Source organism: Malaclemys terrapin, chromosome 10 (assembly GCF_027887155.1).
Source record: "Malaclemys terrapin pileata isolate rMalTer1 chromosome 10, rMalTer1.hap1, whole genome shotgun sequence".
NCBI classification, from domain to species: Eukaryota; Metazoa; Chordata; order Testudines; family Emydidae; genus Malaclemys; species Malaclemys terrapin.
In genome coordinates, this window is record NC_071514.1 from 86,148,802 (window position 1) to 86,174,252 (window position 25,451).

The 25,451-nt window shown below is 52.8% G+C and overlaps 1 protein-coding gene across 1 annotated transcript; it reads left to right on the forward strand.

Annotated features, from left to right (window-relative positions):
• Nucleotides 1–606: 606 nt before the first annotated feature.
• On the forward strand, nt 607–23,806 carry GGA2 (golgi associated, gamma adaptin ear containing, ARF binding protein 2). Its single transcript, XM_054042338.1, has 17 exons — nt 607–693; nt 4,994–5,078; nt 6,051–6,126; nt 6,967–7,065; nt 9,213–9,336; nt 12,091–12,194; nt 12,794–12,874; nt 13,464–13,601; nt 15,016–15,097; nt 16,676–16,792; nt 17,039–17,203; nt 17,438–17,493; nt 18,175–18,332; nt 19,632–19,801; nt 20,635–20,804; nt 21,708–21,818; nt 22,537–23,806. Exons 1-17 carry the CDS (start codon nt 654–656, stop codon nt 22,645–22,647), a joined length of 1,887 nt encoding a protein of 628 aa, XP_053898313.1. The 5' UTR covers nt 607–653; the 3' UTR covers nt 22,648–23,806.
• Nucleotides 23,807–25,451: the final 1,645 nt, after the last annotated feature.

Below are 25,451 nucleotides of genomic sequence, written 5' to 3' on the forward strand. Positions count from 1 at the left end.
GAAGTGCAGACCTTCGCTCCTGTGCGGCTGGAGCCGGTGGAGAGTGCAGCTCCCAGCATATGCTGGCCTAGGGGGACCAGATGTCCCGATTTTTGGGTCTTTTTCTTATATAGGCTCCTACTACCCCCCACCCCCTGGCCTGATTTTTCACATTTGCTGTCTGGTCCCCCTACCTGAACTGGCCTAGGAAGGGCAGGAGGACCGAGATAAAGCCCTGCAGTGGGGGCCTGAGCTTAACAGACGGCACCCGTGGGCCAGAGCTGAGGGGCGCTGGCGTCTCTCGCCTGTTGTACACGGCGCTGGCTGTTGCCCTCCGCGGTGCTGGGCTCCTGTGGGATCCCCATTGCAGCGGCCGGTCCCAGCCCCTTGCCTGGCCCAGGCGGGTGTTTTACCCGCTGTGTAAACGGGCTTGTGCCCCTCCCCAGAGGCGGCTGCCCGTGGGGGCGGGGACCCTGTAACCCCCCGGCCGGGCGCTCCGGAGCTTCTCGCCGCGGCGCTGGGCGGAACCGGGGGCCCGGCCTGGCCCGTCAGGCGCCGCCTCCCTGCGCCGCGGCTCACGGCTGCGTCAGCGGCGGGGCTGGGCCCGGGCCCGGGGCGGGGCGGGGCGGGGTCGCTGTCTCCGTCTCCGGCCGGGCCGGGCCGGGCGAGGCGCCATGGCTGAGGCGGGGCTGGGGGCGCTGGAGCGATGGCTCCGTGAGTAGCGGGCCGGGCCGGGGAGCGGGCGGGTCGGACGGACGGACTGGGGGTGCCCCGGGGAGCGGGCGGGTCGGACACATGGACTGGGGGTGCCCCGGGGAGCGGGCGGGTCGGACGGACGGACTGGGGGTGCCCCGGGGAGCGGGCGGGTCGGACGGACGGACTGGGGGTGCCCCGGGGAGCGGGCGGGTCGGACGGACGGACGGACTGGGGGTGCCCCGGGGAGCGGGCGGGTCGGACGGACGGACGGACTGGGGGTGCCCCGGGGAGCGGGCGGGTCGGACTGGGGGTGCCCAGGGGAGCGGGCGGGTCGGACTGGGGGTGCCCAGGGGAGCGGGCGGGTCGGACGGACGGACTGGGGGTGCCCCGGGGAGCGGGCGGGTCGGACGGACGGACTGGGGGTGCCCCGGGGAGCGGGCGGGTCGGACGGACGGACTGGGGGTGCCCCGGGGAGCGGGCGGGTCGGACACATGGACTGGGTGCCCAGGGGAGTGGGTGGGTCGGACGGACGGACTGGGGGTGCCCAGGGGAGTGGGTGGGTCGGACGGACGGACTGGGGGTGCCCCGGGGAGCGGGCGGGTCGGACGGACGGACTGGGGGTGCCCCGGGGAGCGGGCGGGTCGGACACATGGACTGGGGGTGCCCCGGGGAGCGGGCGGGTCGGACGGACGGACTGGGGGTGCCCCGGGGAGCGGGCGGACCGGACGGACGGACTGGGGGTGCCCCGGGGAGCGGGCGGGTCGGACTGGGGGTGCCCAGGGGAGCGGGCGGGTCGGACTGGGGGTGCCCCGGGGAGCGGGCGGGTCGGACGGACGGACTGGGGGTGCCCCGGGGAGCGGGCGGGTCGGACGGACGGACTGGGGGTGCCCCGGGGAGCGGGCGGACCGGACGGACGGACTGGGGGTGCCCCGGGGAGCGGGCGGGTCGGACGGACGGACTGGGGGTGCCCCGGGGAGCGGGCGGGTCGGACGGACGGACTGGGGGTGCCCCGGGGAGCGGGCGGGTCGGACGGACGGACTGGGGGTGCCCCGGGGAGCGGGCGGGTCGGACGGACGGACTGGGGGTGCCCCGGGGAGCGGGCGGACCGGACGGACGGACTGGGGGTGCCCCGGGGAGCGGGCGGGTCGGACGGACGGACTGGGGGTGCCCCGGGGAGCGGGCGGGTCGGACACATGGACTGGGTGCCCAGGGGAGTGGGTGGGTCGGACGGACGGACTGGGGGTGCCCAGGGGAGTGGGTGGGTCGGACGGACGGACTGGGGGTGCCCCGGGGAGCGGGCGGGTCGGACGGACGGACTGGGGGTGCCCCGGGGAGCGGGCGGGTCGGACACATGGACTGGGGGTGCCCCGGGGAGCGGGCGGGTCGGACGGACGGACTGGGGGTGCCCCGGGGAGCGGGCGGACCGGACGGACGGACTGGGGGTGCCCCGGGGAGCGGGCGGGTCGGACACATGGACTGGGTGCCCAGGGGAGTGGGTGGGTCGGACTGACGGACTGGGTGCCCCAGGTGGTTGCAGGTTCCCTACAGAATTGGCTGCCCGCCTGGTTTTCCATTGCCCCCCACATCAGGGAGGCCTGGGCAAAATGAGCTTGGCAAAGGGGGTTGACAGTCGTTGCCCTGCAGCGGGTAGAGCTCCCAGTACGTCTCACCAAGAAGGCGCTGGGCAGAGCCTCCTCTTGAGGAGCAGACCCCGACAGTCAGTCACTCCTGGGTAAACCCCTGTGGCTTCACTGGAGTTATGGTGGGATGAAGTTTGCCTAGTTAGCTCCCCCTTTGCTCATCTCTATAGCAGGAGACAAATAACAGCGTTCTGTCTTGTGTGTCGGTCTGGGAGAGCAGGCACTGTCTCAGCGCTTGTCTACATTACCGCTTATGTCAATGTAACTTACGTCGTGCAGGGGTGTGAAAAAGACACCTCCCCCCCCCCGAGCAACGCAAGTTACAGCGACCTAAGTGCTGTCCTCACCAGCGCTATGTTGCCGGGAGACGCTCTCCGCTGACATAGCTTCCTCCTCTCATGGAGGTGGAGTAATTATGCCGATGGGGAGAGCGCTCTCCCGTCAGCGCAGAGCATCTTCACCACACGCTACACCGATGGTAGTGTAGACTAGCTCTCAGCTAGGCGCTGAGTGCAGCACTCCCGGGAAGGGTCACCATTTCCAAACAACAAGTAACTGCTCAGGCAGAGACCATCTGAGCAGGCTGCCCAGAGCAGAATGAGGAAGTAGCACCTCATCTTGTGTTTTCGGTTCAGGGTGACCAGGGAACAGCTCAGTAATGGGAAAAGACTTCTCAGACCTGCCCTAAACTATCTACCTAGGGCCAGGAATTAAATACTAGGACCCAGGGAGAAATAGTAAGCTAACGATGTATCAATTTGGGGCTTTTGGATAGCTTAGAATGAGGTGCAAACTGCTGCACAGCCCACGTCACAGCAGACAGTCAAACAGCAGCTACAGCTGAATATTTGATTTTAAAATTCCATTAGTTGTTTGTGGGGCTAGTTTTCAAAGCTTTCTAAGTTTTCCTGTAACACCTAGCACAGACCTTGGAGGTGAAAGGCCAGCATTTTAAACCACAGCTAGAGCAAGACCTGTGGGTGTAAGTTTGTTCAAGCAACTACTAATCAAAGTGTAGTCACAGTGGTGTTACCCAGAGGCTGTGTTATTCTGCATATATTGCCTGTCTCAGTTACTAAGTTTCAGGTTGTAAAATGCAGCCTTGTGCTAAGGCATTTAGCAACACCACTCTGCAAATACCTGGCTCCCTGGGACTGCTGCTGTAATGAAGGGGCAACGTGTTTGCTTGGTCATTTTAAGCCATTTCGTTTTCACACACATCCCCCAGAAACCTGAGTCAATCCCACAGTTATTGTAAACCTGAGTCACCCATGAGCCCTGCAAAGTGTAGCTGTGAGCAGTTTACACTGGAAACAAGTGTGAGGAGATGTAACAAATGAAAAGGTCTCACATTTGATTGTTTATATATGGAGATATACCTATTTCCTAGAACTGGAAGGGACCCTGAAAGGTCATTGAGTCCAGCCCCCTGCCTTCACTAGCAGGACCAAGTACTGATTTTGCCCCAGATCCCTAAGTGGCCCCCTCAAGGATTGAATTTACAACCCTGGGTTTAGCAGGCCAATGCTCAAACCAAGTTTATGTAGGCTGAGTTGTATGCCTGGCTTGGCCCCACAGGGTGGTCTGACCGGAGTGGGGGCAAAGGGCCCACCTGCTGGAGGGATGCAAGAGGCTTTCAGCAGCCTACTGTCCACTAGAATCAGGCTCATGGAATGCCTGTGTTTTGCTGCAGGCAGAGGAGGCTGGTACCCTAGCCCTAAACCTAAACCTAACCCTGAGGTCACTGCTTCATGCCTGGAACCAGAGGAAATCAAAACAGTTTGATGAATGGAAATCAGGCTTTTCTGGTTTTCAGATTTTCACTAGAATTTTATAGGGTTTTGCCCACTGATACTTGAGTATTCTCTGAAATGTTTTAAGTCACCAGATGCGGTTTTCAAAAGTTGCTGCATTACAGACAGAGAAGGGCCATCGAGCTGAGTGTACAGTCTGGCTTTTCTGGGACAAATGCAGAGGATGGCATCATGATTAGCCAGAGAAGGTTCCTCAGCCTAGGGATCTATCCTGTCTTTGGTTCACTTCTGTTGCACTGAATTTTGGAAGTTTAATTAAAGCAAAACTTCATCTCCCAGAAATTGTGGGACAGCTGGAATCTAGCTGTTGTCACATTCCCCTAAACAATGGGGACCAAATTGATCACTGGTGTAAGTAGGTGCGACCGGGTTGACATCTGTGGGATAGCACCCACTCACACCAGGGGGAAATCAGGCAAAAAGAGAAAGGAGAACAGTCTGAATGAGCTTGGAAGGTGCCTAGACTGCCTTAAGGTCACATAGCTGTATGTAATGTAACTGTCCATAGATGGCCCCTAGGTAGGGGGCAGAAGCCTGTCCAACACCTCTGGGAATTTAATAGCCCCCACTACTTCCTGCCAAGGGTAACATCACTACTTTAACACCTGCCTCATAGTTAATGATTGTACTGCTATGTGTTAGTCTCAGTGATGCTGTACTCGTAACACTGTGAGTCTGGCCCTGTATTGACCAGTAGCTCTGCCTGTTTGATAACAGTCCTGGAGCAAAGGTGACAGCGCAGTGGGAGTGAGTATGGAGCCTGGAGGAATCGTAATGGGGAAGAATGTATTTTGAACTCTCTCATCGGTCAGTCACTTGTATACATCTCACACTGAGATGATCTTTTCGTCTCTTCCCTGTAAGATAAAGCCACAGACCCAAGCATCCCTGAAGAAAACTGGGAATGTATCCAGCGGTTCTGCGACCAGGTGAATGCAGACCTGGAAGGGTAAGCTAGACAGAAGGGCTCTTTGTATTCTCTCTGCACTGTGCATCTGGCTCTGAGCTTTTCTGACCTCAGAGGGGGAAGGATAATCTGTAAATTGCAGTTTTGTAAGACCTTAGGAAGAATGGCAGGGAATGGCTAATTACTGTGACTTCTGGAGATGCCTGTGTAAGAAGTGGGTAGATAAAGAGTGGCCAGATTATTGCGACATTGTGGTAACATGGCAGATCTAGAGGAAAGGACTTTTCATTTAGCAGGAGACTGTACCTTCTCCCCCTCACAGTCTCAGAGGTGGTCAGATCCCACCCTTTGGTGTTCAGAATTCCTGTGCTATGAGTGGGATGCTGATTTCCTCTGGGCTGTGTTGCGGAGAAGACCTGGGCATCTGTAGCTATTGATGTGGCTTTAGCTGCTGGTCTCTGGGAGATGAGGTCTCCACCAGGGCTTTCCCCACCCCTGCAGCTCATGGGATTGTCTCTGATATATGCAGCAAAGCATACACACTGATGAAGTGAAAGGGCTGATAAAGGTCCCTGAGGTAGCATTTCTGTTGAGCAGATGCACATAATTTCTGTCTATAGAACTTGCACTTGTTGCCTAATGAACGTTCCTGCTGTGGGAGACTTTGAGACAAAGGGCCAGCCGTGATGAACAGCGAAGTGGAGCACTTCTGCTAAATGCTGAGTGACCCAGTTGATGTGATGTTTCTGCAAAGAGTACACTGCCCTCTCCCTCCCCACTTTTCCATTCTAGGGGACAGCTCTTAGAGCAGCTGTAATCAGCACTTGCAGGACACTTCTGGCTTCCTTGCCTGCATTAATCTCTTCCTTACTTCTTGTGTGTATAACCCCAGCATTGTGCCAGGTGGGAGGGTTGCTGTGATGTGTATCTGTGAACGTGGTTGCAAGAAAAGTAGCAGTGTTTGCTTTTCTTCAGACTTCCTGCCTGATCTGACTTGCTGCTTCTTCTCCCTAGCCCGTCCATTGCACCCAGGCTGCTAGCACATAAGATACAGTCGCCTCAGGAGATGGAAGCTCTTCATGCCTTAACAGTGAGTGCTTCCATCAGCACACAGACATGGGCTGGGATAAGCTGGAAATGTTTTTCTTGTGATAGATTTTTGTATCTGCCTCTTTTAAAAAAAAATTAGTGTCTCTCCCTTTTAACCCTTCACTGTGTTCAGATTTGTAACCCTGTTCCTGTCACTCATCATGGTCACCAGGATTCCTTGTGCATTCACAGCCGTAAGATTCCCATCATCCCAGTGATTCCATATGCCTCGATAATCCCCTTCATATCAAATATAATTTCCCAAATTACTATCTAATCTGTCCCAGCTCCTCCCACCCCTCTTTCCTGATTTACAGCACCCCTAGCTATTCCAGTCCTAGGCACCTCTTGAGCGGAGATTTCTGGTTCTGCCAGAATGTCTTTTGCTTTTCTCATGTGAACAAATGTCTGATAGGGACTAGACTGAGGCTCCGCCCTCCTTTCCTACTGGTGGCCAAGCGCAAATATGGAGGCTGGCTCCTGGAAGTTAGACGCCATCACACGTCAGCTCCCTTTGCCACTCAGTCCCTGAAGCTTACAGCCTGAATGTTGTGTGTGGTGATTATGACAGGAAATGTCTTAGCCGTTGTCAATGTCTGTATTTATACCTATGAAGCGCTGCCAGTTTGCTCTTGCTCATTCATTTTAAACGGGTGAAAATGAGTGATGGATTTGGGTAAAAATGACTCGTGTTGCCTAATGAGCAGTTTCACCGAGGGTACTATGCGTTATCTGTGTCTGTGCTGCTAACAGGTTCTTAGATCTTTGTCTTGATGGAAGAGGTTTTAAAATTGCCTGGTGAGTTTGTTTTATGTCTCATGCTTTCCCCCCCTCCTCCCAGGTGCTGGAGACATGTGTGAATAACTGTGGTGAAAGGTTTCACTACGAAGTGGCAAAATTCAGATTTCTGAATGAACTGATAAAAGTGCTGTCCCCGAAGGTATGTGCCCAGCTACCCCAATCTAGCAGGCAAAGTGCACTTTTAATCTCAGATGAGAAAATGTGAACTTCATACCACTTCCACATAGGAACTGAGTGTGATTGTTTTGCTGTGCTCCCCTGGGACAATGAATGGCAGGGGACAGGCTATGAATTTCCCAGCAACAAGGATAATAATTGAAACGTCTCTTTCGAATTCAAGGGGGGAGGGGAGATGGGTACAGAGTTGGGGTGAAATCTAAAAGCATTGAACAACTTGGCGGGCGCCACGAGAAGGCCAGTGTGAGGAAGGTGCTTGGTGTGCCAGGGCCCAGGTCGCGTGGTAGTAACTGTTGGTAAATACAGTAGGTTTTATTCCTGGTTGTCTCTTTCTGGGGGACCTTTTCTTCTTTTTACTGCTCTGAACTCCACTGCAATGTGTCAGTGACCCTAGAAGAGCCAATCTGCTCTTGTCATTCCCCAGCTTGCACTTTGCAGGGTTGGACCTTCGCCCCGCACAGTAAGAGGGGGGACTCCATACGGGTGGCAGTGGGAGGAGTGGCTCACGGGCCACGTTTTGGCCTTGTATCATAGGCCCTTCCCCCGCCTTCCTGCTCTCTTCAAATTTCAGCCTTTGGAACTGTTCTTCTTAGGCTTTTGTCTTCAGTGCCTACACATAGCACAAGCCCATGAGAGCCCCACGGGTCCCTCTCCCCGGGAACATCCCGAAAGCCCAGATAGGGAACTGTGAACTCCCAGTAGGCACCTGGAGACTCTGCCCTGATTTGCTTCAAGTGAGAGATTGAGGGGACTTAATTTGAGTTCTGCAGGGTGCTATCTCTGCTGCTCATCTCTCTTTCTGGGGTGTGTGCTACACCCTGCTCCCACTCAGCTTCCTGGATATCGTCTCCACGTCTCCTGGGAAAAGTAACTGCTAGGAATAGGAATTTTAGCTTGGAATGCTAAAGAAGCTCAATGTGCAGAGAGAATAAGCTCTCCAGTGCACTGACGCCTCCTGTAATAGTGGGAAATGGAGAGTAATTTACATCACTTACTGTGCATGATCATCACCTCTGTTCTTTGGAAAAACTAGTAAAACTGGGACCCTTTTCTCAATAATTACAGGGACACTGTCAGGTTAAATATCATGGGCTTGGTTTGCTCTGCATTACCCCAACTCTGTGGCAGAGGACGACCTCCATTGGTTTCATGGGAATGTTTAAATCTAATGAAGCTGTTTTCATTGTAGTTAAAAACCAAATAGGTTAAAGCAAATGCTTCTGTTGAGTTTGGATTTAGGAAAACCTGGTTTTAGTGGTGCTCCACCAGTTCAGAGCTGGGGTAAAGTCATGAATCATAGAATTGTAGAATCATAGAATCTCAGGGTTGGAAGGGACCTCAGGAGGTCATCTAGTCCAACCCCCTGCTCAAATCAGGACCAATCCCCAGCTAAATCATCCCAGCCAGGGCTTTGTCAAGCCTGACCTTAAAAACCTCGTTTAAAAACCTTGAAGAATCAAGCCTCATATTTTAAACACCAGGTATCTGTCTCTGGATTCATAGTAATGTCAGATTATTAAAACTAAAAGAATTTTAAAACTCACATTTACCTTTCACCATTCATCCTGGTTGGTTTTGCATTTTATTCAACAAGGTGTTTGGATACTATGGTGATCGGGACCTACAAGTGTCTAGAAAGATAAAACTTGGGCACTGAAAACATAGTGTGCAGTTTCACTTTTGTTCATGGTCAGTTTTCAGTTTGTTTTGCTCTGGCTCTGGCCAGGTTGTAATGCTGAAGGTGGATGTTTAAATCCAAGCAGGAAACTATTTTCAGTGTAATTAAAAACAAATGAAAAAGAATACTTTATATTGATCCTGGATTTGGTAAACCCTGACCACAGCAGCACTGAATGTGCCATCATTTTTGTAGTGATAGATTATTTATATAAAATTCAACACATTTAATAATATAACACTTACATATATAGCACTGTAATTGTATGTGGAATTGTATCTTCTGTAAGGTGTACAGTTGACAGCACTCTGAATAATGCATTGAGAACCCATTTTCACCCCAGTCTTTCAGCATGAACGTTCTGGGCAGAATCCCTGACTCCTGTCTGACAGTAACTTGCTGGTTGTAATCACTTACTTTTTTGTTTTCAGTATCTTGGAACCTGGTCTACAGAAAAGGTCAAATCGAGAGTTATAGAAATAATGTTCAGTTGGACGGTGTGGTTTCCTCAGGAAGTTAAAATCCGGGATGCTTATCAGATGCTGAAGAAACAAGGTTTAGTTCTGTTATTTCAGTTTCCTTTTGTCACGTCAAAGTCATGTGGATTCAAACCATGAATTGCTGAGTAATTGTTTCAAAGCTCATCCCATGTGATTTGACTTTTCCATAAATGATTATTTGTACAAGATGAAGGTTTAAGGGACAGATTTACAAAGAGATTTAGGCACTTAAAGATGCCAATAAACAACTAGTGGGATCAATAAAAGCACCTCAGGAAGTTAAATCCTATTAGGTGCCTACCTGCAAACTTATAATAATAATAATTAATAAATCCCTAGCTCTTACATAGCAACTTTTCATCAGTCGATCTTAAAGCACCTCAAAGTCTTTTAATGTATTTATCTTCACAACACCCCTGGGAGGCAGTGCAGGGCTGTTATGCCCACGTACAGATGGGAAACTGAGGCACGGAACAGCTAATGACTTGCCCAAGGGCACACAGGAAGTCTGTGGCAGAGCAGGAAATCTAAGTGAAGTTCTTGTCTCCCAAATATTAGGCTAGTGCCATATCCATGCCCATCCTTCCTCTGTATCTGAATACCATCCTAAATAAATAACTTCCTAAAGACCATTGTGCCTACACAGGTCTGTAAATCTGGCCCTGACTCCTGCTACAAGAAGCTTCTGCTTTAGTTGTAAATATTTGGCTACCCATTGGCCCTGTGCTCTGGCAACAAACATCTTTTGTACGCTTGACAGGCACATTAAAATGTCCTGTTGTTAAGCCGTTTGTGTGGTTGTGTCATGTGCTAGATACTCTTGCTCTCTTTCAGTGAACTACAACGCTGTCAGAGGAAAGCTTCTATATTAATGAGATGAGGAGGGTGTGGAAATGCCCAGGGATTGGGGTGGCTAGAATCGGAGAACCCACAACTGTTAGCTATTTGGTAGGGCTAGCGAGAAGTAGGTTAGTATAGAACGTGCTGCAAGACTAGGTGGGGTAAAGAAAGTGCTGCCTTATTGGATGGGTGGGAAGCATAGGGCAGACAAGGTGTCTGTTCACAGAGCTGCAGTGGGGAGACCAGAGGAACTGTACCCAGCCCTGAGAATAAGAATAACCTAGATCTGCCAGTGGCAACCAAAGCCTCTTTCAGATGGGAGTGTCAGCAACCGGAAGCTTGGGATTGTCGGTCTCAGTGCAGGGCTGGCACTGATGGATATGACAGCTGCCCAGACGGGGTGGTTATACCAAACTTGCGTGGACCCTCTGTCAAATCCCGACTTGTAAGAGTATTTTTTCAGAGGCCAGGGCTAGTGTTTGATGGGGAGGGTTTAGATTTGTTGGGAAGCCTGCACTAGGCAGGACCTGGAGGTATCAGATTAGGTGGCCTGCAGAGGTCAGGTGGACAGTAAATCAGCTGGCTGGATAGCACATATTTTCACAAAACCAGTCAGCAGCCTTGTGTGTGACTGGCTGCAATGTCTCCTGCATGCAGCAGTGGATTCAGCTGGGTAAGATGAGGCCCTAAAACATAAGCCCTTGTATCAGAGGCCCGGTATGAGACCTAAAGCCTGAACTAAAGTAATGGTCAAGACTTTGCTAACATAAAGCAAAGTTAAGCTGTGAGCCAGAGGCAGGCCCTGCTCGCAGAAGCTGGCAAGAAGAAGGCTGATGTTTGCAAATATACACATACCTAAAAGGTACTGAGCACTAATAATATAAACATGTGCCAGGATGGTACCAGAACAGTCCGGTACTAGCACATTCCACATAGATCACAAGGAGCAGGCTGACCCATCCTAAAGACAGGGGCAGGAGGGTAATATGATGGATAGAGTTGTTTTGTTCCAACCAACATGTACAAAGTGAGAGGCGGCACCCTAACACGTAGAGAGGTTGTACCTCTGTATGTCAGGAGTGTTGTGTAACTTGTTTGTACCTGTGTATAAGAATGTATCCCTGAAGAGTTGTCTTTGCCTGGCCTAGGGGGCAGGGGAGAATCCCGCCACTGACTGCACCGGTGCATTGTCGTGGGCTCATATTTGTAGTATGTCCTGTAGAGTCTGCTGGAAACTATTACTGTGCTTCGTTTGACAATAAACCTGGCCAGGTGCCTTCGTACCTTATCAGAGTCTGTGGTCATTGGGGGTTCTCTCAGGTCTGCTGTGCCAGCGATCTGCAGAGCCGGGGCAGCACACAGAGGGAACACACGCACACAGCCGACTGTTTTCAACATTGAACAGAGTGGAGCACCACACCGGTGACATCTGATGACATCAGCCTGTCACGCATGTGTCTAGGAGAGAGTGAAAGAGAATTTCACAGAAACTCTGAGGCTGCCTCTGCTGTGTGTTCATGTTAGTGAGCTGCCTGTGTTTTGGCTCTGGGCTCTGGCAGATAACCCTGCAGGGCTAAGCAGGCTCAGAAAGGATTTCTGACTTGCCTAATTCTGAACTAATGGAGAACAGAGCCCTTTCTGGGAGATGGCGCCACAGATTCCCCTCTAGGGAAACCACCAAGCTTTTATTCCTCATTCCCCCATCTTCCTGTCCTGAAAGCCTCCCCCACCCTTTCCCTTGATCTCAGACAGCCAGGTGAGTCGTGTATTTCTTGTCTTAGCATGTACCTGCTTTTGGGGTACATGCTAAGCCCACTGGTTGCTTCTTCCCCTCATTCCTTAAAATCGTGTAGGGGCACTCAGTTGCCAGCAGACGTGGTAACGGTCAGCAGGGTCTGGTACCCGGCTGAACACTGTGCAACGCTGTATGGGGGCTGGTAGAATCTCTTTCTCTCTCTATTCATTTCAGGAGTCATAAAACAAGACCCCAAACTCCTAGAAGACAAAATTTTACCACCTCCTTCTCCGAGACCTAAGAATTCTATTTTTGATGTTGATGAAGAGAAATCCAAGGTAAATCTCATGTTTTCAAATCTGTGTCCTCCTCTGGCTAGGTTGTATTGTCAGGAGAGTGCGTGTGGTTGTATTTTGGGCCTTTACAGTTCCAGGGAGAAGATCTCCTTAGAATAATGCTAATACTTAGCCTTTGTGCAGCATGAAATGTGCTATCTAATAAGTAACCCTATCACCCTCTAGTCAGACAGGTGAGTATCATTATCTCTGTTTGGAGACGGGGAAACAGAGGCACCGAGGATTATGTAACTTGCCCTATGCCCCAGAGAGAGTCTGTGTCAGAACCAGTATTCATTTTTCTAAACATCTGGCTTGTATTTGTCACCTGTTTTCCTTACGCACTGTTGACTATAGTTTCCTTCTGTCCTCTTGCTGACATGTGCAGGCAGCAATAGAAGCTCAGTGAGGCTGGCAGCCTGTGAGGCAGCAGTGTGACCCTGACCAGATTGTGAGACTTGAGTCCACATGTCTGTAGGGCTATAGCCCAGCTATGGCAGTAGGGCCCTGGACACATCTGCATTTATTTGGTGAGTGGCAGCATTCTGGTGCCTGGGGCTGTTGCTCACGCTGTCTGTCTTCTAATGGTCTCCACTCAACAGCTCTTAGCAAGACTTCTAAAGAGCAACCACCCTGAGGACCTGCAGGCAGCCAACAGGCTGATCAAGAGCATGATTAAAGAGGTAGGCACCATGAGAAGCTCACAGCTCCCTGTGTCAAAGCAGCTGCTGCTGGCAGGTGTGGGGAGAGGCGGGAGGGGAGGGGAGGGGAGGCAGTTTCACCGTCTGGTTTTACAGTAATGCTCTGAAGCACTGTGTGCGTAATGTCTGCCGCTGCTCACAATGAAGCAGAGTTTGGCACCACTTGCCCGTTGGCAGCTCACGGGTTTGCCTGGTCAGAGAACAACTTGTTTAGCTATAACAGAGAGGAGAGTTTGAAGACTGCGCAGCACAAGCTGGTGCAGCTGGGGTGACATTCGCCCCGTGGAGAGGACCAGAACAAGGCCCATGCGTTCTGGGGAGTCTGGCTCAACCCTTGGCACTTCAGGTGCTGCCTTCTGACGGGGTGAATTTCACCCACAGCGTCTAGCACTGAGGTGTGTTGTGTGTCCTTTCTAGCACGGGTCTCTTTTTTATGGAATACAGGTAGAAATTACTGGCCAGGCAATGGGATATTGAGGAAGTCCAAGCTATCTGCGTAATGTGTGATGAGGTCATTGGCTAAACCAGGGACTTCATCCCCCTTTGCCCTGTGTTTTATTTTGTCTCAAAGGAACAAGAAAAATCTGCCAAAGTGTCCAAAAGACTGAATGCGATTGATGAGGTTCACAGCAGCGTTAAGCTACTGGGTGAAATGCTGACCAGCTACAAAAGGCAGGAGTTATCCAAATCTGACCTAGAGATTCTGCAGGTGAATGACTCCTCCTGCCCGGAGGCTCATTGATTCGGTATCACTGGTGGTGTCTAGCAGCGACGGGATGTGAAAACTGGGGGCAGAGCTGTCTATTAATCTGTACATGTGAGTGTTGTGACTGGCAGAGGGTAGATCCCCCTCCCTCGGGGTGCGGTAAATCCCAGGGAATTCCCTCCAGGCCAGGTGTGGTTAACCAGATACCACAAGACCTGACTGGATGTGCTGAAAGCTGGAGATGGCTGTGAGCTCCCCAGCTCCTGCTGTAGTCTCCGCAGTCTCCCTCTCTCAGCCTATTGGCCACATCGATTTCACTTCGGAGTGTAAATCGTTCTAAGTTAAGGAAACATCTGAGCCAGCTCATGGGACTCGTAGAGAAGCTGCCCGGCCCCCAAGTATCCACCAGCACCACAAACCTATTCCAAAAGCAAAACGCTTTGGGGGATTGAATGTATGGTAAGTGGAAAGATCTCCTCCCTTGGCTGAGAGCAACCCAATGAGATGTTGTGTTGGGCTGATGGGTGGTGGGTCACTTTCAGACCGCAGTGAGAGGCTGTCCTCAGAGTGGAAATGCTGGGCATGGTGCTGCTGTTGGGAGGAGAGTTACAAATTGCACATTTGCTTCCTTTGGTGAGTGCCAGTTTTAGTGGCCATGATGCTTTTACTATACGTTGAATTCTAAGATAAATCCACAAACTCCTGGGTTCCATTTCTTTTAAGTTGGACAATGTTGCACAGTGAAATTTGTCCTGCAAGACCCATCTGTGTGTGTAAAAGGGGTGAGGCTAGTTGGGAGGTTGGATGGGAAATTTCCTACATCAGTCTCTGCACCTAGGACTTATTGCAAAGGCTGCAAGTCTTTCATGGAAGTCATGGATTTCATGACTTTCTGGGACTTCTGCAGTGGCTGGTACAGCTGACCCCAGGACTGCCCGAGCAACTTGGGCGGCCCCAGGCAGCTGCTTCCGGAGCAGCAGCGGTGAAGCCCCCTTTTCCCCCCCAGCAGCAGTGGTGGGGCCCCAGGCCCCCCCCAGCAGCAGCGTCTGCAGGAGTGCCCCCCCTGCCCAGCACCTAAGATTTAGCTAGGGGTGTTTTTAGTAAAAGTCACAGACAGGTCACAGGCCATGAATTCTTGGTTACTGCCCGTGACCTGTCCGTGACTTTTACTAAACATACCCATGACTAAATCGTAGCCTTACTTATTGCACATTTGAATGGGGCAGCAACAAGCTGAACTATCTTCTCTGGCGTCGACAAAGCCACCGTCTGGAACTGAGCAGAAGGCGTGGTTGCATTTTACCAGGGCTGCCTGTATAGCTAACTTCCTTTCCTCTGTGGCCCCAGAGCCTGGGCCGGGGTTCTGAGGACCTGTGATCTGACAAGCAAATAGCCTGACTCTTGTTCTCTTCTCCAGAGCCTGTTTGAACGCTGTGAGAAGCTCAGGCCACTGCTCTTCCGCCTTGCCAGCGAGACTACTGACGACGATGAGGCTTTGGGTAGGTAACAAAATATGCTGCTGTTCTTTCCTCACCTCCTTCGCTCCCCATCCTACTGTCTGAACTCTGGGTATTCGTGCAAGCAGAGTCTGTGTGACTCTGCTGACGTTACTGACCTGGCCTACCTGTTCCTAACTGGCAGCATCCCTGCTGTTCCACTTCAGAGCCCCCCAGCTTTGGAAATGCACCTCCTTCCTCACCTGCCGCACCAGCCCCTGCTGTTCAGCCCCCTGAGCACGGGAGCAAACATATCAAAGGCTGCGATTTCGGTGAAGTGTAAACTATCCCCCCCAGCAAATAGATCAAGATCCCCAAACTCCCTGGGCTTTTGAGGACAGGATCTTAGCCAAGAGCCATCTCCATCTCGGGGGTTCCATTTAATGTCTCTCACCTTCGTTTTGGGTTGTGGTGATAGCGCCCCCTGGAGTCAGGAGGCGAGTAGGCCCTTGGCTCTGTCCATCAGGACTCTACCTTCCCACCTAAGGATATCCTGACTCCCTGTCCCCATGTCTCAGACGCAGGCACTGTATCCCTGTGTCCAGTGGCGGATTAATGTTTTTGCCGCCCCTAGGCCCTGAAATAATTGCCGACCCGCCCGCCCCTGGCTTCGTCCCGACTCCACCCTTTCCCTGCCCCCATTCCAACCCCTTCCCCAAAGTCCCCGCCCCAACTCTGCCCCCTCCCTGCCCCTATTGGATCCCTTCCCCAAATCCCCGCCCCGGCCCCGCCTCTTCTCCCAGCGTGCCATGTTCCCCCTCCTCCCCCCCCCCTCCCTGCCCCGTGAAACAGCTATTTCGCGGTGCAAGCGCTGGGAGGGAGGGGAGAGAAACAGGACACGGCGGTGTGCTCGCGGAGGAGGTGGAGGCGAGCTGGAGTGGGGGGGCAGGGCGGGGAGGGGAGCTTCTCCGTGGGTGCTTTAATTTGCCACCCCTGCAAATTTGCCTCCCTAGGCGTAGGCGTTGTCGGCCTAGGCGATAATACACCGCTGCCTGCGTCCCACGCACCCAGCACTTCAGTCAGGCTCAGATCTAAGCAAACCAGATCGTAACAAAGAAAGTGGCAATTTAAGAGAACATGTCCCCTGTCGCCCATTCCCAGTTTCTGGCATACAGAGGCCAGGGACTCCATCCTGGCTAAAAGCCATTGATGGACCTATCCTCCATGAACTTAGCTAGTTCTTTTTTGAACCCTGTTAAGGTTTTGGCCTTCACAACATCCTCTGGCAAGGAGTTCCATAGGTTGACTGTGCGTTGTGTGGAAAAAATACTTCCTTTTGTTTGTTTTAACCAGAGAATCCCAGCTCCAGGCTGCAGCCTCTAGGCAGGGCTCACAGGGCATGTGTGTGACATCACAGCATCTCAGCTAGATACACGTAGGTCAGTCTGAGAAAGAAGCTGGTATTAAATGGACCTATCCTCAACCCCTGCAACAAAAGCCGAATGGCCCGCTGGGCTTTGCCCGGTGTATGGCAGGTTCCCAGACACAGACTCTGGCTCTGTCGTGACCATCGTGGAATGTGGCACTGCATTACCCTCCTGTTAGAGTATTCATAATTCGTTTCTCTTCCTCTTTCCACAGCGGAGATTCTCCAGGCCAACGACAAACTCACCCAGGCGCTCGGCTTGTACAGGCAGGTTGTAGTGGGCCATGACCAGGGCAGGAGGAGTTCGGTGACCAGCTCCACTGATGCCTCAGGTAGAAAGGATCCCACAGGGTCCCCCACAGCTGCAAAGGAACCTGCTTCCTGGCTGGTTTACGGTGTCTGAATGGGGCTCGGCTGTTTTTAATTTATAAGGGCGGAATCACACTCAGAGGCTTGCTGTGTGAAAGGGGTCACTAAACCAAAAAGTTGGAACACCACTGAGCTAGTGCCTGGGTCAGAGTGGCCGGGGCGTAGTCCCAGAGATGGCAGCTCTATAACGCTCTCTCTCACTCCCAAAGCACCTCAGTCCCCACCAGGCAGTACGAAGAGCTACACGCTGATCGACTTCTCCGAGCTGGGTTCCATGTTCAAGTCTCTCACGGAGCAGGGCGTGAACACGACAGCCGCGGCTCAGCACAGCAGCACCTCCGCCTGCCTGCTCGACGAGGAGCTAATGTCATTAGGTCCGTCCTCGGGGCACAGGGATGGGGTTGTCCTTGATCCTTAGGGAATATGGTGTATATTGCAGATTCGGTAGCTTTCTTTTTAATGTTTGTCACGACCCACCCAGAGCCCTCTGAGCCAGGGCAAATGCTGGGAGTTTTCAGGGAGTCCAAGCACAGTCCAGCTCTGCTATTAGACCTCGTAGGAATGCCCTACCTGCTCTGATTGGTCTGTGCTTTGGTTACCTACCGTAGGTCTCAATGATTCCCCTGTTGGACAGAGACCGTCACCTGATTTCAGCTCCGTACAGGTGAGTGGTCCCCTAGTAGCGTAGTCCTCCATGTACAATCGACAGTTTTCTGCTGACCTAGCCTGCCCCAACATGCATTAGCTGCAGGTTCCATTTCTCCCCCACACACGCACTTTGTGGGGCATAGAATTACAAACAATAATGGCTGCCCCCCATTCCCCCAATGAGAGGTTGGCGGTAATGTGCTGATCAATATTCGTGGAAGTCCAGCCACTGGGAGAGTTGATTTGGTAAGAGCACCACTGACCCCTACTGGATAGAATCAGATCTACAAGTGCTCTGATCTTCCTGCAAGGGAGAGATTAGAAGATGCTCCGAGCCCCAATATTGTAGACAGCTAAGGGGGATTCTCCTTCAGCTTAGGTATAAAGGCACAGCCTTCTGCTACAGAAACAGGGGCCATGTGCTCCCTGTGCCTTGTAACACAGGAGGTCAAGGGACACTCCTGGGGTTTGTAGGTGTCTGCGGATGCAGAGCCACCAGGATGGCAGGCTGGGGAGGCATTTGTGTCCCAGCCCTAGTCTGAGAGTGGCAGTGTTGTGGGGTGGGACTTGCCACTACATTGCCTATAATCGTCCCGCTTCAGCCTGTGTTTAAAAGCAGGTTGTTTGAGCAGGATGTGTGTGGCTTCTGCTGGTGTTCTGTAGCTGCTCAGTGAATCAGGACCTCTTTATTTGGCAGAGTGCTGGGCACAATGGATATAATCAAACTGGAAATGCCGATACCCATCAAACCGTGGTGCTGGGGGACAGCTGGCAGGGCGGCTCGCCAGAGAGAAATGCGCTTCAGGATTTGGCAGGGCAGCTGTCTCCGCCTCCTGTGACCAGGCCATTTCCAACGTAAGCAGACTGTACAGCACTGGGTTGGAAAATGGGAGTCCTCTGTTCTGGCATTGAAGTACGGGAAACCCCTCATCATCTGTTAAACTGCAACCTGCCAGTAGAGGGCAAGCTGCTTGGCGGCTCACTGTAACTTCGTCTCGTTGGATACAACAGTCATTTCTAGCTTTGTTGACTGGCAAGCTCGGGTCTTTGGGTATAGCCAGCGCCATGTTTTCAAGGAGTTCTAACTTGATGGACAATCCCAAGGGTTAGGAGCAAGCAATGAAAAAGGCGGGGACTTTTCAGCTTGGAAAAGAGATGACTAAGGGGAGATATGATAGAGGTCTGTACAATCATGATTGGTGTGGAGAAAGTGAATAAGGAAGTGTCATTTAACCCTTCATATAACACAAGAACCAGGGGTCAACAAATGAAATGAATAGGCATCAGGTTTAGAACAAACAAAAGAAATATTTCTTCACACAACGCACAGTCAATCTGTGGAACTCCTTGACAGGGGATGTTGTGAAGGGCAAAAGTATAACCGAGTTCAAAAAAGAACTAGATAAGTTCATAGAAAACAGGTCCCTCAATGGCAAGTAGCTAAGATGGTCAGGGATGGTCAGTTCATTTCCTGTGAAGCATTGGGCACTGGCTGCTGTTGGAAGACAGGATACTGGGCTAGATGGACCAGTGGTCCGTCAGTCACACACACACGCGCGCGCACACAATTTAAAATTGGGTCTTTTTCTAACACTGTAACTCAAATAACACTTGAAGCAGCGTTCTTCAAGTTTTGCCAACATGTTCTTCAAGGCCATTGGAGAAAATGTCACAATTGTCAGGCTAAATTAATCTTCCATCAATTTTAAGGCCCAAAAGGCCCATTGTAATGATCTAGCCTGACCGCTGGCCAGGGGATTTCACACAGTGATTCCTGCCTCAACTCCTTACTTTGTGGGGGGGCGGGAGCGTACTTTAATCTTGCTCCAGCATTACAGGGAGACTGAAAGCAGGGTTTGTAGTGGAGCCTGGCTGTGGCAGTCAGGGAGAGCCACTGCCAGCACCCTGTAACAAAATCTACTCCCTGCGACAGAGACAACAGGTCAGCCTAACGAACACTGAAGCAGCAGCATCTTCAGTGTAACATAGCGCTGCCTGCCTGCCTCCAAACTTGACAACAACTCCCGTAAGTCTTCGGACAGTAGTTCTTTGTGGATGATTCTGAGGGCAGGGCAGATGCTGGAGAGGACAGGAGGAGATCCCGTACGTGATCTCGTCAGTTAATGTCAGTTATCTGAATGTTTTTCCTTCCAGGAACTTACCACCAGTGCAATTGTCCGCGGCAGGCCTTCCGGGCAGTTTAGCTGCAGACGCTTTGTTCTCTGACCCAGCCTATGAGCTGAAACCTGCTGCTCCTTCGCAGCCAGCCTCCAATGATGCTGCTTTGGCAAACCTTTTTGTCCCGCTCATTTCAATTACACCGAGTAAGTGCACTGATCTCTGTGTCCCAGCTCTGCTCACCGCAGCGTCTTTATGGCATTCAAGGCTGGGATTGCTCATGGGGTGGGGAAGGGCAGCTGGACAGATTTTAGGACGACTCTTCCTAGTACTTACCGTGTTTGAGCCCAGCCCTGGAGATGTACTTAGCCCTCCCTACCCATGGCCAGGTTGCCTCCTGTTCTCACGATACACATACGTGAACTGTACAGTGGGCTTTGAAACCTGCAGGTGGCATCATCCTCTGAGCAGCTCTCTGCCGGGCCTGGGCGCCAGAGTTTGCCTTAACTGATGCATTGGCAGGTTCTCTCTTCCATAAGCAGAACTCTGCTCTTTTCCCTCTGCCTTTTCCCTGCAATACTGGGCCCAGCACAGCAAGGTACGGCTGAAGCATGTCAATGTCATGTTAAAGGCCCAGCCTGTTACTGCTCCTTGAGCTATAAAGGTAGACTCAAAGGCTTCGTTACCTCCTTGCCTGCCTTCCCTCTTTTACGTGAAGGACTTCAGCAGACTTTGGAGGGCCTGGACAGTGAAGTCCCAGCTGGATGGTAAAATCGGAGCTGCTGCTCTCCCAGCCCTGACTTTAGGCAGGCTCAGGTTCCCTGCGCTCTGTCACAAAGGAGCAGCAGGACAGGTGCACACAGACACCTTTGGGCTTTGCACTGACCTGTGATGTTACTGAGGAAGATGACGGTTTGTGAGAACGTTTCCTTTGTTCCTCATTCTATCTCTCTCCTGTTCTCTCTCTGAAGGACGGGGCGGTTCCCGCTCCCAGGTGGCCTTTGCATCCTCTCCTGACTCTCTGTTTTGTCTTTGACAGGCAGTATCCCTCCAGTTACAGTGTATGATCAAGATGGTTTCAAGGTCATGATCCATTTCTCCAGAGACCTAGCCCCCGGGCGACCAGATGTACTGGTGATGGTGCTCTCCATGCTCAGCACATCCACTCAGCCAATTAAGGACATTGTGTTCCAGGCCGCGGTCCCAAAGGTGAGAACGTGAGAGCGGGACCTGTGAAAATTATCCTGAATAAAAGCATTGTCGTTTCTGGCTTAGGGGTTTCCTCAAGCACTTGAAATAACGAAGTAACCAAGCTGCTAGTTTCTGGTAATGGATTCACTAGATGCTTAATATGCATCTCTGCCCCCTGCTTTGCGGGAGACCTGGCCTGGGTGCATTACTTAGCACTGAGGATAACCACCTCGTGAGGAAGCCCACATCCTGTCTTTGTACCTGTGCTCAATTAAAAGCCTTTAATTAAAATTCTACTGAAGGGGCATGCATTGGCTTAGAGCCTCTGCATGCCCCCCTCGCTGTACTGGGCCTTGGGGAAAGCCCAGGTATGTTATACACGTGTGTGAACAGAACCGTGTAACAGAGACTCCAGGGGTTTGACACACTGGGTCTGTGCTCAGTTTCACCAGGTTTTTGCGTGTGCCAAACCCCTGGAGTCTCTACCTTTGTCCCCTGGCGCTCTCTGCATCGTACTGCCTCCCAGTGTCACTGGGATGTCCCAGCCCTTGGACTCCTGTAGCTTTTTGCTCCTACGTTCAGCCCGCCCCTTGCACTGACCACGCCCTCCAGAGACCACATGCAAGCCTCTGTCCTGAGTTTGTGGGCCAGTTTCAGGCACCCAGGCACAGAACCAGGACACCCCTGCCCCCTGGGTTTTAAGACGATAGTAGCAGCTTTCCTTCCTCTGGACACTGAGGGTGGTTTGCATTGTGTGGATCCATTGCATGCTCCTCTCAGCACTTACTCTTCGCTCATGGTGCACTGATCGTGTAGTGGATGACAAGACATGTGGCTGGCATACCCAGACTGGCTCTGAGTACTCCCAGCCCATCTCCAGTGGAGATTAGAATGTGTCTTGTGTTCTCTCTCTCCTGGCAGGTTATGAGAGTAAAGTTGCAGCCGGCGTCTGGTTCTGAGCTTCCTGCCTTCAGCCCTTTGCTCCCTCCAGCCGTGATATCCCAGGTTCTGCTGCTCGCCAACCCACACAAAGTACGTGGCAGTGACTCTGCTAAGCGCTCACCTTGGACGTGTGTATGGGGAACTGATGCTAGGAGAGGCAGGGCCATCTGGGTTCTGCCAGCAAGGCAGCAGCATTGGGGAGCTCTCCTAGCAGTGCAGAGCGCTGAATCCTGTGAGAAATCGGTGATATCTGGAGCTTTTTGTAGGGCAGTGGGGGGGATGAGCCAGGTGAGAGAGGAGAGACTCCAGCTGATGGGCTTGGTGATCTCAAGGGGCGGGGGGGAGAAGCAGGCTGTTGCGGGCTGCAGCTTGATCCCCTTCACTGCCTTACCCCGCTGCAGCCTGTATGCAGTGGTGGCACCTGGTGGGATCCCTGGTGCTGACATGCCATGGGAACGCTGGTGGCTCTTCCTGCTGGAACATGAGGCAACCCTAGAGGAGTTCGTCATGCTGGCCAGGCCCTAGAGGGTGACTCTGCGGTTAATGGTTATGGGGTAGACTGTGGGTTCCTCAGCCATCTCTGCAGCCAGAGGGGGAATGTGACCAGGCGCAGCTCTCCGGGAACTCCCTTGGGTGGCCTGTGGGACAGCTCCCTTCCCCCCGTAGCATTACAACTGCTGTGTCCCTTGCTTCAGCATGTTGCCCTCCCCTTGCAGGACCCATCAGTCCCTTGGCATTAGCAGAGGTGGGGTGGAGGGGAGCAGACCACGTAACCTGCCCGTGTAACGTTCCTCTCTCCCCTGTCCAGGAGCCCATCCGACTGCGGTACAAGCTAATGTTCACGCAGGGCGAGCGGCCCTTCAGCGAAGTGGGGGAGGTGACTGGCTTCCCGGAGGCCGAGCTGTGGCGCGGGAGCTGAACTGCTGCTTTGATGGAACGTGGACATTGCCGCATCGCCTTAGCGCAGCCCTGTGGGGAGCCACCTGGGGGGGCAGGGGGAGGCGCCCGGCACCCGGAAAGCCGGGGTGGGCTCCATGCTGGCTGCTCTCCCCGGGGCCCAGTCTCCCACTCCTGCTCCGGTTTTCCTTGTGGGTATCTGGTAGGAGGGAGTGCAAACCAGCTGCTCCTGCTCTTGGCCTTACCGCAGCTTTCATCCCTCCAGTGGCTGGATGCTCCTTTTCTACCAGCATTTCTGCTTCCTTCTGCTTGTTGAGCCATTTCGCCCGCTGGCCTCTTTGAAAACAATTCTCCGATTCAGGCCCTGTTTGCTCCCAGGGCGGAGCAGCTCTTGATGCTGGTGTCCGCAGTGTCTGGGGATCGGTGCTCTGACCTCGCAGTGATGGGTGTGGTGTGAGCACCTGGGAATGGAACGGAACGACTGTGGCTTGAAACAGGGCCGGATCCATAAGCCAAACCTGTTGGGTATTGCCACAGCCTCAGCACCGCAAGGGCCTGGGTCCTCGCCCTTTCCCCTGGGATCCACGGTGCCTTCTCAGCCTCACCGTGATTCCTGAGGCAGCCTCCACGCTGGGCAGCATCCCAGCAGGCAGGGCCCCCTGCAGCATGGGGGTTTGTGTCTATGCAAAGCTTAAGTTTCCTTCCTGGTCACTCAAAACTTAAGGGGAAAAATGTATAAAGAATTTCACTGCTGCACAAGTGGAAACATGGATCAAGTACTAAGGCATCTGAGCTGCTCCACGGGGAGAGCTTGTCTGGAGAAATCACTTTGTACATCCGTGTCTAGATAAACCTCTGCTTAGGCCAGCTCTCCCCTTGTCCTCTCTGCCGGGAAGCAGGGGAGAAAGGACCCCCTGTGCTGTTATTAGTGGAACGTGCCCAGCCAGCCAGTCCAGCGTCCTGTGCGTCAGGTTTTATAAGATGCTGAACTTGCACATTTTTTAATCAAAGTATTTTTGACTCCTGGTTGTCATTGTTGCTGCTGGTGACTGAAATGCCATAGCGTTAGTTATCCCCAGCTCGGTGGAGTTTGGCCACACAGGGGCGCTGTTTGAGCTTTTTATTACTTTACAGAGCACTGGATTCCCAGGTACAATCATAATAAAGAGCATTTGCTTTGACAGGTGCTGCTTGCTGGTGGTTCCTGAGTTTGCATGCAAGGTCTCTCTGCCGCTCAGGAGAATGGCTGAGTGAGGGGGACGAGGGGCACTTGGGCTTTAGCCTCCTCATTTTATTCAAACATGTTCAATGGCACTTCACAGCCAGAGCTGAAGACAAGGCTCCTGCTGCAAAGATCATCTGCTGTAGCGAGGAACGGGCAGAGGAGAGAGAGCTGGAAGCAGACAGCAGATGTCTGGTTCACGACAGGATCTGTGTCTGAGCAGTGGTTGTCAGGTACGGAGCTTGTTAAGCCATCCCCAGGGGCTGGAAGGGCCTACGGAGGAGAGGACATGCTCTCCCTGGCTCTGTGTAGCATATCCCTCCTGTCCTCTCTCTTGCCATCTCCCTCACGGCCCTGTGCCTCATCACACCCTGGCTCCTCCCCAAAGTAGCCTGGGGTCTGTCTCAGGTCTCACACCCAGTGCATCCCTGGGATATCCAAGCTCCTCCCTCTGTGCCACTCCCCCCCACCACCTTGCAAGGCCCTCCCTTTTTGGAGGTCAGTGTTAATATTGTCACTGAAGTGCCCATCAAATCCCTGTGAAAGGTGCGGTTGTCCCAGAGCACTGGGTCAGGCCCTGCCCAGCCAACTTCTGGCCTGGCCAACAGCTTCAGGCTTCAGCCGCCACCTGCCTGGGTCTAGAAGGGATTCCTCCCCCCATCTATTTTGGGTTGGTTGTGGGGTTTTGTCATCACCTTCCTCTGATGGCCACAGCTGGAGATGGGAGGTTGGACAGGGAGGGCTCTGAGCATGCTCGCTCTCAGGTGCTGGGCTGGCTGGCTGGCTCTTGCTCACATGCTCAGAGTCGAACTGATCACCACAATTCTACCTCCACCCCTGGTGAGATTGGCAGTGACCTTGGGGGGTTTCGCTTTCCTCTGCGACAGGGGTGTGTGCAATCACTTGCCAGGATTATCTGGGTCTATCTCAATCACTTCCCTGCCATTTGCAGGGACCTTGGGTCCAGGGGCCCCTCCTGCTCTCGGCCTGTGGCACATCATAGTCTTGTCCCTTGTGGGCTGTCATAGTTTGGTCTGACTTTGGTTGTTGGGTTGCGGGTGGTGGGCGCTGCTGGTAGCCTGGGCTATGCAAGAGGTCTGATGGGCTGATCTGGCCTGAAGAGCTATGCTCCCCCAGCTTACTAGTATGTTTTTCCACCTGACTCTTCCTCTGTCCCCAAATTCTTTAAGGTACAAGCACTTCACAACTCAACCCCACCCTCATTAACCACGTTAGAGAGCAGCCGCCTAGTGCCTGTGACACTTTCCAATCATCTAGCTTAGCAAATACCCGGTCTGAACACCCCATCCCCACGGTAACTCCCCACCACCGGCCAAAGAACACGCTGTCAGCTGTGCCGATTTCCCCGAGTATGCATGGGGGTGAATCTCTTGGTATTTGTGCCTCTCCCAGCCTCAGGATCCTTGAGGCTGCTCTTTGCCTTTCGTTTCCGGGCCATAGATGTTATTGCTCCTTACAGAGCAAATAACTCTGGGCAGGCGCCCAGCTAGGAGGAGAGGTCCCAGAACTTGGCACTTGGGCCAGTTACTGGGCATGGACTTGCAGTTGCAGTTTTTTTCTTTTGGTGCCATGAGGGAGGGGAG